The sequence below is a fragment of the Pieris brassicae genome, chromosome 10 (genome assembly GCF_905147105.1).
Source record: "Pieris brassicae chromosome 10, ilPieBrab1.1, whole genome shotgun sequence".
NCBI lineage: Eukaryota > Metazoa > Arthropoda > Insecta > Lepidoptera > Pieridae > Pieris > Pieris brassicae.
In genome coordinates this window covers 2563125-2575450 of record NC_059674.1, presented here as the reverse complement: position 1 = coordinate 2575450, position 12326 = coordinate 2563125, and the positions used below count along the sequence as shown (strand labels likewise).

At 32.5% G+C, this 12326-nt stretch overlaps 1 protein-coding gene across 1 annotated transcript in view; it reads left to right on the top strand.

Annotated features, from left to right (window-relative positions):
• LOC123715291 (paired mesoderm homeobox protein 2B-like) overlaps positions 1 to 12326 on the top strand; it is a 38157-nt gene that overhangs the window by 3641 nt on the left and 22190 nt on the right. The window contains exon 2 of the mRNA XM_045670248.1: positions 6885 to 7081. Within this exon, the coding sequence (XP_045526204.1) occupies positions 6885 to 7081 (197 nt within the window). The remainder of the gene's footprint in view (positions 1 to 6884; positions 7082 to 12326) is intronic.

Here is a 12326-nt window from a genome sequence, read left to right as displayed (position 1 = left end):
AGAACAGCTAATTAACAAAAAGAATTAAAATATCATAAAGATATTTTTATACAGATGTGGGATCTGCTCTGATCTGGACCTCGACGTCAGTCGTTCCGTTGTTTAAGGTAGTTTTTGCATGGAACCAGCCACTATGTGGAACCAGCTGGCCACTGAAGTACTTCAGAATCAATTCGACTTAGGGTCCTTAAAAGGGCGGCAATGCCCTCGCGAGGTTTCTGGCATTAAGAGTGTCCATGGTCGGCGGTATCACTTAACATCAGGTGCCTCCTGTCCAATTGTTTTTCGTTTTATATACCACGCTACAGTGTTTTTCGTGTATTCAGCTCAGAACGCCTTCAAATATTTATTAATGTCCCCTTAATTACTAGTTTTCCATAAAGATTTAAGCCGTTAAATAATCAGGATTCCAAATTTAAATTGTAAAAAATTATGCAATGATATTTACTGGAGCGAGACAGGTCTTGGGAACACATGAATCAAATCGATTGATTTTATTGCAGAATTCAAGTTGGCTTGAATAGGGACGTGCTACGGGCATCCATCCTAAACCAATATCGCAATTTCTATTCTCATGTCGCCTCCGCCTTTGCATGCTTTGGGGTTAATTCGATTTGTCAGAGCCGAGAGCAATATTTTATCACATGTGATCTATCCCAACATATACGATAGTTGAGTGTGCTATAAAAAAGGCAATATCTTACAGTTGAACTGACTCGTGTTCGTAACTACAATGTTATTCTAGGGTTTCTCTTCAACTTTTTCGATTGTCACGAATGTTCATTTTTACTATGCTCCTTTATGTGTAAAAATTATGTGTTATTTACTAACTTTATATACTACTTTTGCTAGTTAATAATACACAATATTATACTTTACGTTTAATTTTATATATTTTGTTGTTTAATTGCAAATATTTATAAGTCTCACAGCTACATATATACATATTATAAAAGGAAACACGTAAATAATATACAATCCAATAGATTACTTTGTTAAACAACAAGAAATAGTAAGACGATTAAGTACATAAATTAGATTTTAAAAAGTTAAACACTAAACTAAATTAAAGTGAAAATCTTCCTGCTTCGTAAAATATTTCCTCAAGTCCTCTTTGGTAAGGTGGAAAATGACGACATAATCACAAATTGTTTTGGAGTTAGCTAAAACCCGAAACCCGACATTAATTAATCAGTTAATTCGTGTATTTACAAACACATGGAATAGTTGTGAATTGATAAATATATAAATGATTGTAAAATTTAATATTTTATAAAAAAAAACAATCGTAGTCCCCTTATCGACTGCCTTCATTCGTTCTCCGTACAAAACACTGCCTAATATTAAATTTTAACTCGTAAATGAAGACCTAAAATACGATAAAACCTAAGAAACAAAGACTGATATAATACTGACTGAATACTCCTACCGAGCAGGAGGTTAATTTATCATAAATACAAGTATACAATTCGTATTTATGAGCTTCGAATGACAACACACTTCTGAAAGTATAAATTTTATGACCACCATTACGTTATACCAATATGTTTATTTGGGAATGCATTACGTTAAGAAGGTTTTTATGTGTTTTTTTACGTTACAATATCCAAATTTGGTGCCGATTGCAGTATAAATAAGTTTATTAACTCTTTATGAAATATAAAAATACGTTCAAAGAACTTTATTTCTCAAAACACAGCCGTCCTAATTTTAGGCTTCAAGGCACATGTGTATCTTGCTCTTTTAAATTGATAGCTAATATTTAACATTTTGACCGGTAATTTATTTAATATAAAACAAGTTATGTAACGCTTATAAGCGACCAATTCCACTGTCCTGCAAATAAATCTCAATTTGAACGATTATATTGTAGTTTTATACATTAATCTAACAATATTTGACAGATCTTGCAAAAATCAAGAGATTATTTGATGTCAAATGTACGTAACTGTTAACATTAAAACATTATAGTTAATATTCCTGAAAAATTTAGGTTTTTTAAACGTAAATATTCGTATATTCATTTATTAACCCTTCTCGGGTTGAGCTCAATATGCCGCGATGACGCGTCGACGTTGCCTGCATTATGGATGTCTACGAACTTTTCGTCTGACGCGAGAAAAATGAAGCGAGCCACTTCAATTGATGGTGGAAAGATCTAGTCGGATTCTTTTATTGAAATGTCTGTTGTCATGATGTTGTCTTTATCTATAGATTGGTAGACCAGACAGACGTTGTCCTGTCTTAACTATGAATATTGATTTCGAATTAGTTTAATGAACTAAAAATGCTTTAGGATATAAAACATTCTTTGTTTGTTTTTCTGGTGCGTACGTAAATAGTTTTGTTGATATTCCGACATGGGGACAGGCGACATATAACTGGCCATGTGAAAAACATGGATTTTCAAGATTAATGCCACAAACAATGAGCGACTGTAATTATTTTACATGTATTTTATCAATATAATAACAAGCATTTGTTTTAAACGACATTGATTTGAACTTACATCCTCTTTGACAATATTTGCAGCTCGCATTTTGTCAATGATATAAACGCCATACGGTTACATCAAAAAAGTTAGCTATCGTTTATAGTTATTACAAAAGTAATGATTACGTAATATGGTGGTTAAGTATACTTAAATTTTCTAATTTTCCCACGATATTTTCTAATTTCTTTATTTCATAAGAACCTTCTCCTGACAATAACGAACACAACAAAAAAGAATTAGCGAAATCGGTCCAGCCGTTCACACGTGATGCCGTGACCAAGGGAAATGGGGATTAATTTTTATATATAGATAGGGTAATGGGCATTTGCTGTGTATGGATTATGGTTGGAACAGATTAAGTGCTATACAACATCTATTTATGTTTCAATCATAGATAGTCTTTTGTTAATTTCTTAATATTTATCATTCACAAACGTTGCAATAGGCTTACGGAAACCTAACTTTAAATGTTGTAATTATATAAAACTCGTTTATCTGAACAGTTTATTTCAATCAAGTAGTGTTGGCCTAGTAGCTTCAACGTTCGACTCACATCGCTGAGGTCGTAGGTTAGATCCCCGGCTGTGCACCAATGGACTTGTGCGCCTTAAACATTCGCTCAAACGGCGAAGGAAACATCCTGAGTAAACGGGTTTGCCTTAGACCCAAAAACGTAGACGTCGTGTGTCAGTCAAACGTGGCTTATTATCTGACCATAATATTGTTTATCATGCGTATGGTATGCGTTTATAGTTTAAGTTTATCTAGTGTGTTGGAAAGTTTAATTAGCGTTTTATAGAATGCATAATGTCGTTTCATAATGAAATTTTCAAGAGAAATGAATTACCTAAAATAAAGCGGTACATCTAAAGACTAGCTGGCTACTTTGGAACATAAATGAACTTATAAATAAAACAAATATTTATTACTGATGCAATAACTATTGTCATACTTTTGAGGCACGATTGTTGACTGTTACTAATAAGGGATAAAATTTAGGAAGATTATAACAAAAATGCAGGATATAATACAATAATAATAACCGGACATGTTAATTTTTATATGTTATTTATTTAACATACAAGAAATATAAAAAATGTGTGCGTAATAGTGTACACACAAAAGAAGTGAAACTTCTTTATGACCTTATTTTACGAAAAATTTATCTCTTAAATCCTTTGATTATCATAGACATGACAATAATACAATTATTTCATTTTACCTTATTACTTTTATAAATATTACTATCATTGTTATCGTTATTATATATTTTATTATTAATGGCTACGAATCTCTTCGAATCAACCCTGGTTGGGACAAGAAAAACATGGCATGTAACGGAAAAATGTGACGCGTAACCGAAAAATGTGACGGTATTTTTTTTAAACGCTGATAAAGAAGATTCACTTCAATAATTTAGCATTAAGCGTAACTAAAATGCAACGGTCGGGCTCGCGACCTTTATAAGTATTATCAATATTCGTTAAAATGTCTTCCCATGCCTCGATTACTGAATAGCTTATTTTCAATTCATGTTCTAATTAGGTTTGTGAGATGCTTGAGTCACGGATCATATCACCTGGGAATTAATTGCTCCCTGACGATCAATTAGCGGCACGTGTTCCCCAGTAACGCTGGGAATACATGAAACACTACAGTAACACTGTTGTATAAACTGAAAGAATATATATTTGAAGTGAAACTTTTTTATCGTCGTTAGAAAAAAATTACCGTCACATTTTTCAGTTACGCGTCACATTTTTCGGTTACGCGCCATATTTTTCGGTTACGCGCTTTATTCTTCTTGTACCTAACACGATTGATACGAAGAGACTCGAAGCCATTAATAACAAAAATATATAATAACGATGACAATGATAGTAATAATTCTATTACAATTAATGAAATTATGTAATAATTTTAGTCGTAATAAGGTAAAATGAAAGTAAGATGATACGGTAATGACTTTAGAACACATTTTTTTTAAATGGGACAGAACATATAATAAATACCGTCACACGTAACATAACTGTATGTGGAGTGGGTTATGTTAAAAAAGATGTTTTTATGCACTAAAAACGAGATGAGCGGCGGCCTATGGAAATAGTGGTTGCCTATGCTGCATAGTTCGCGTGGTGACAGAAAAGTCTTTTCTACTTGTAAAAGCAGTTCCTTTGTTTGAGATTCTTAAAAATTCAAAAAAAATACTTTATCGAAATTAGTGTATATAATCTAATTAAAACAATAATTTAACTACCCAAAATCCAACTCCAATACTCTTTTGGTTTGGTTAAAGGTATCGCCTCTAAGCCAGCGATTGATCAGACTCAGCCAATACTGCTATCGGACTTTTGAAACACTTTCACTATCAGTTACATTCACAAAACCATAAAGATAATAGCCGCAATAACAATGAGCGCCCTTTTGACCCAGCAAACTCAAATTAAAGATCATAAGAACAGGCGAAGATCCTCTTCATTAGGTTCTACAAATTGCGAGCGTGCGGAGGGACCCCCCTACCCCCCACCCCCTCTATTAATAATGCAAATGAGACCGCAGCTCGGCCAAGAACCGAGTCTCGATTAATTCCGGTTCATTTGGGGTAATTGTCACTGCGCGGGTGCGGTCTGCGGTCTCCCATAGACCTAATGTAGGCCATAATAGCTTCATGGAATTTCAAATTATTTAGCAGCTCACCGCGGCATGTTTAAGCATTTATTCGTGAAACTTAACTTGGAAACGTTTCAATTAATATAATCACTTTCTGCTAAATTATGTTTTCGCTGTGTGAGACATCGCTATTAAGAAGTTCAGTTGGAAAAGTGTCTTAGCTAAATGGATGCTTCATAGTAAGCATAAAATGCATGAAATGTTATATAGAAAAATATATAAGACGTCTTCAATGGGACATCAAAGGAAAGTACCTCAAATATCGTAGATAAAGATGAAATACCTTATTTTATTTTGAATTGTAAGTATTACTGGATATAATTTCAAATTTAAAAAAAAATCTTGTCTCCTCTGGGAATCGAACCTACTCAAATGTGAAAAAAATACGCTTTATTTTTTGATGCCAATGATATAACATAATATTTTTAATTCTCCTTAAGTAACATAATATTTTTAATGAAAGGAACAACGTGAAATTGATCATTTTAATCAAATCAAAAACATACATGAAACATTAATTTTTTTATATAATATTAAAATATTTCTGATACAAACTAAAATAAGGATACATTTACCAAGAATACAGCGTAAAGATTTCGTACCTACATAAGAAGTGCAGTCTTCAAGCGTAGCACCGCTACGAGGCGTAAGCTACGATCGATAATGCTACGCGACATTCTGTGTTTCAAGAGCCAGTTTTTCTACTGAACGCTATAAAGATATTGTTAAAGATTAAGACATGAAGGCATTATATAATAAATAAATTATCTGACGCTAATATAATTAAACGCTTTATAAATATATGACCGTAGAAAACTTGTCGTTCTTGTAAAAAATCCAAACGTAAATCTAGATATTAATATTTAAATGAAAGATTTGTATTAATTTGCATTAAATATCAACTTTAAAAAGTAATTGTTAGTACTTATAGAAAAGATTATTACATTACAAAAAAAGCGAAAACTGAGTTATGTTAAAAAAAATCGAACGGAAATTCAACTTTACCACACTTAATACTTTAATTAAACTAATGTAGGTTGTGATTCTTAGGTATAAATGTACATTGAATTTGTACCTACAGTGGGTGAGGGCGAACTCGGAGGGGAGACAAAATGGCCGCTTTATACAACCTGCAGCTTTTCTTTCACTTAACATTACGGCTTTATTTATATGTACTTCGCTTTGTTTTTCTAGTTTTGTGGGTTTAGTTCAGACCAAATATAACAGTTTTCTTATAATAAACTATGACGTAAGAATAGCAAAGACTATAGTAAGAACTAGCTAATTATAGAATAACTAAATATAGACCTATAACTTGAATAGAGCTTTATTGTATATAATCTATAGTTACGTGAAACACATTACCTTTTTAATTCTTAAAAAACGTTTTAGTTACACAATGATGAAGACATACTAACTGACAACTTTTAAAATTTATAGCATTTTAAAAACTAAATATACCTCATATATATAAATATACTTTAGTTATATAATATACCTATCCTTACACCTAAGGTATATATTTATGAACCTATTCCTAAGCAAAGACTGCTTAGGAATAGGTACATACCCTGACTACAGAAAAAGCTGTGTTTGTTACCATAGTAACGCAAATTATGAGCCACATTATAAGATCACATATGTAACTCTAAATTTTGACTCTTTCTTACATCTAGTTTAAATTTAGCTCTATTATATTTAATATAATATATTTTTTTAGCGGGACTGCCATACAAGGTATACGGAGGTCACGAGGGTTCATTAACGGAGAAAAGAAAACAGCGGCGCATTAGAACAACGTTTACGTCAGCACAACTGAAGGAATTAGAAAGAGCCTTTCAAGAGACGCACTATCCAGACATCTACACTAGAGAAGAAATCGCTATGAAAATTGATTTGACTGAAGCTAGAGTACAGGTACGTAATTGTTACAAATTAAGATTCTACAGTTCACGGCAGCCTTTATGCAATGGGAAGTCTTGAAGGGAAGGAATCAGTCTTGGGTCCGATACCATAAAGTCATCGAAGAGCTCAATGCTGTATCGTTTTACTATAGTAGTTTTATGGGTAGCTGAGATGGACGTTGGTTACGTAAATCTTTGATTTATGATCTTTGATTGCTTTTGCCTTTTCTAAAACGTTGAATATGGTTATTGTTACGATTGTTTAAAGCCGTTCCATATTACGAAGCTACGTCCAGTAAATATTTTATGTGACATGATTATATAGACATCAAATTTCATGGAACCGGCTAGAAGATATTCCAAATAATAATACAAAATTATACAAATAAAAAAACAAATAGTAATTAAGTAACATAAGTTATTAGGAAACAGGCGGCCTTATCGCTAACAAGCGATTTCTTCCAGACAATAATATGAGACAATAAAAGAGCTACAGAGGGTAAGGTACAAGAAGTGCATAATTAATTAACAAAAAAAATCAAAAAACATGCAACTATAACTAATATTAAATTAAATCCAAAGAAAAAATATAAATAATAATATGTATAAACACACATGTAAAAGTACTGCCAAAAGTTAATTGACTCACAATTAATATATAAAGGTAGCTAATTACGAGGCAGAAGAAAAATGATCAAAAAGAAGATTTTGTAAGTAATTAGAATCTTAACTATGTCCTGTAAGTATTAAGGTAGACTGGGTATTTACCGATCGTTTAAAGGCGATCAGCTTTTTCTATTAATCAGAAGTATAGTTTATATATTGTTATTGTTATGTATATTATTTATATATGCATAATTAATACTAATGTATTAATCGGTGTAATGTACGAAAACAAAATTCTCTTTTTTAATTACATGGCGTCAGCGTTCAACTCTTATCCCTGAGGTTGTAGGTTCGATCCCCGGCTGTGCACCAATGGACTTTCTATCTATGTGCGCATTTAACATTCGCTTGAACGGTGAAGGAAAACGTCGTAAGGATACCGGCTCGCCAAAGACCCAAAATGTCGAAGGCGTGCTCCAGGCACAGAAAGCTGATCACCTACTTCCCTACTAGATTAACAAATAAATGAAACAGATACAGATATCTGAAGCCCGGACCTAAAAAGGTTGTAGCGTCATTAATTTTTTTATATTTTAAAAATATTGGTTATAATATTGTATTATGATTAACGTTATTAGAAATTCATATCATAAAAGTAAGGTTTTTATTATAAGCAATAAAAATATAACATTTCCGTCCATCACTGCATTTCCACAGTCCAATTAGCGTCTGTTAATTCGGCCGCGCCTGACGGAAAATGGGTAAAAAACATATTCCGCGTCTTTCGCTAATTTCATAACGCTCATTTTTATTTAAGGCGGGTTTGCGGTACGTGTATGTGAATATTTTATGGGGTGACTTGCTTCTACCCAATCATGTGGACTCTGTGACAGTTTCTTCTTTGTTTCGAAAGTATATTTTAAAATTTATTTTTCACTAATAAGTGAGGAAGAAGGTTTTATATTTTCGAAAAAGTTTTCATTTTCTCTATAAGACTTATCACTTGGTGTTTTATTTGTAATGTTGTGTATATTTTACTTCGAAAGAAAATAGGCAATTTATTAAAGAACACACGAAATACCTAACCGTTTTAGCAGGCGCTCATTTTATATAATTAATTTATTTGAGAAACGGTTTTAAATCTCGAATTACGAATAAAAACTATGTTTATTTTCTTGTCTGTTACGAGGAACGTGTAAAGCATACAATGTCTCTTTTGTTACATTTTATAAATAAAATACAACGCATCGAAATGCATCTTTAATCTACAGAACTTTGAACTTAATGAGTGTTATGGAACTTGGAAACAAGAACTTTTCATCAAAAAACATTGGCACGAAGTAGCGAAAAGAACAAAAGACAAATTTAAAAACAAAACACGTAAACACATAAACAAAAGCACCACAAACGCATAATATATAATGGAAAAACAATCGTAAAGCAATATACACGCGCCACCCCAGTGTTGCCAGCAACAAGCGCTCATTACGCTAAAAAGTGTATTGGAATTGTTGCCATAAATATTGTGAGCGGTCGCGTAACTCACGCGAACACGACTCTTGATAATTAAAACTCGCCTACAAAATACGAATTCACATATTACAATTAAAATTTGGACCCGCGGTAAATATATTCATTGTAGTATGAAATATAAAATAATTTTTATTTATTCGACGACCGTGAGCTGATTGTTGTTTGTATTGTTTTTTGGTTAAGTTCAATTTTAACTGATGGCTGTTAATTTTTAATTGATTATTTTAATTAAAATATCAAGGGTCGATGATATTTATAAAACTTATTCCATGAAGCTTATGTTTAATAAAATAAAAGGAGATTTTCTTTTCTTAATTATAGTTATTTCACGGATAATATAATAGCATTAAGATGTATTTAAAAGTATTTGTTTATACTGATCCGCCTTGTCAGGAGCGCAAGATATTTAGATTATAGTTGTAGACTATAAACTATAGACTATATAAAAATTTGAAAATATAACTTGTAAAATACGTATTATATTAATGACATAATGCATCACAATAATAAAACACACATCAATAAAACGGATTTTAATCGTCAAATGCAGCGGAAATGTTTTCACTGAAATTCATCACAAAATGGCCGAACGTAATAAAACCACCTGCGCTGAGCAAAAGGAAAAACTGAAAAATGACCAGATGCTGCACACACCTTTTGTTTTTCCGCGTCATAGGGGCAGGGCAATTTAATCCATCACGATAGAAGCCTAGTCGATAAATATCTATGTGATTGTAACTGATTTTTTTTCGAATTAGACGCTATACAGTGGCAGTAAATTATTGATGCAATCAAAACACAGCTAATACATATTACAATGACAAAACAAATTTAATCGTTCTGAAATTATAACTGATTGAAGAAAAACAACATGAGTAAATTTGATATCTAGAATCAATTTTTTTTATCAATAAAAAAATACTGGGGTTAGGACAGTACTTTCTGATTTCCTAAGAAGTGATTAGGTACATTTTCTCTTGCCCGGTTTTGAGGTAATCAAACAGGCGTGAAACCAGGCAACCTTTGACGGGGCTATTGAAGCGCTTTGAAGTCCTTCAAACGCTATTGATACTAAATTTATCGAGCAGATAAACTAGCTTTGAATTTACATTAGAAACCAAGTTAAGACGCTCTTCTTATGAAAAATTGTTATATGTATACACAAGTACTAGTATTTGTTCGAAAATATGTACTTTGAAATTACACATATCGCATAAAGATGCCGCAAAGTGATTTTTAGTCTAGTTAACCTTTCTTATTTAAGAGCCTTGATGCCTGAGGTCTTTAATACTCAGGCTATGTGTTCACAAGCCAGCTCTATCTTTTTCTATATGAGCATTATTAGCTTTATCGGAAAACTTCTTGAATATAAACGCCTGCAACAAAAAACCGACTGTCAACTACCGACCTCCTTGAATATGATTGGTTTTAGAAAAATATACACAAATATCTGGCTGTAAATAAAAAAAAAGAAAATCTGTAGCGCTCCTTATATGACATAACAGTTGATCAACACATCTGTGTTGATATGTATCTACATAACGTCATACCTCATATCATATTTTCTTTCTCAGTTAATGTTTTTCTTTTTCTAAGAAATCCAAAACTGCCTAAATACAAATATAGATTAAAGTTACTATGGTTGCGATGAAAAACCGTTACTCTAAAGCTATCGATTTGTAATACAGTATATGTTCTTTTGCTCACACATAGAGAACATAGATTATGTTAGAGCAATCGTATAAATGGCTAGAGATATTGTTATTGCAACGAATGCGGCGGTCACCTATGACACCTGACGGCCTCTGGGTCCGAGTGAAATAAGGATTGACAGCCACCGGCGGGAATGCAAAATGTCAATCCAGTTATGTCTTAGATTCGCCAGATCCGTTGGGATTTGTCTGCAATGCTTTTCTTGATACATTAGTTGGAACAATACGTGTTAGTATTACGGCACATACGTATCTTGCGTATACGTATATAACGTACGTATCTTGCGTCTACGATAGCGTATTTAGGTTTCATCATGGAATTCCTTTTTGAATCAATAATTATTCACTTAATTATTATTGCCCGTTTTCTAATGTATAGACAGTTTATATTCAATTACTTTTATACTTTATTTCGGTTTTATAGAACAGGTGGCATGGGCGGAAAACTCACTGATAAGTGATACTGACGCCCATGGATTTTTGATATACTGAACTTTTCTAAGAGGTTATTCTTTGCTGTACTATCCAATGATTATAGACGAGGATAAAGAAATATGAATGATTATGGATCCCGAATGTTGTGGTGAGAATTACAGATTAAGTTCAATAAGAAAAATACAATAAACAGATTATATTATCTGTGTTGGATGATCTACAGTCTATGACAGTTGATTTCTCTCCCTAGCGCAAGGTGCCTAGCACGAATGCGATCGTGTGTCGGCCACGTGACGTGACGCGTGTTCGATTAGACGCACTTGCCACAAATTGTTTGTTATAACTTGCTTCAATGGGGTATGAAATTTGTTTGAAGTACCCTAAATTATTTTTGATTAACGATAATATATTGATAAAGTGTTGTATTAACTTTTTAATTTTCTTGTTAATTATTTTTATTTCGTTTAGATAACAGTTCTGTTTGCTGGTTCTTCGTTATGTTATTAATATTTTTCGAGGGTTATTAGATACAGTTACAAGACTTCTTACCGTTGCATATTTTTCAAAGCAGTCCGAAGGGGCGGGGCGTGATCACGGCACGTGATAATGTATTTGTTAGGTGTGTAGGAATGTCTCCCTGTTATGTATTAGTATTAACTATTTATAATAGTTGTTTATACAATAAATGCTTATAGAACGAATTCTAGTGATTATTAATGTATTAACTAAAAGATCACTCTAATTAAACAGCAACCCCACGGTAATCGCTGTGATTGTGGATCGCGATTTGGACCGTAATCAGTTAGCGGTTGACATTTTCATTATACGATGTTACATATGAGCACATATAATAAGTGGTATATTAATGATATTTTCCATAGACAATTATTGTGCAATAATAGCTAAATCAAATACCGCAAACAAGTCAAAAATAAGAGACTGGCAGCCCACGACCTAGAATGGTGGTTAGAG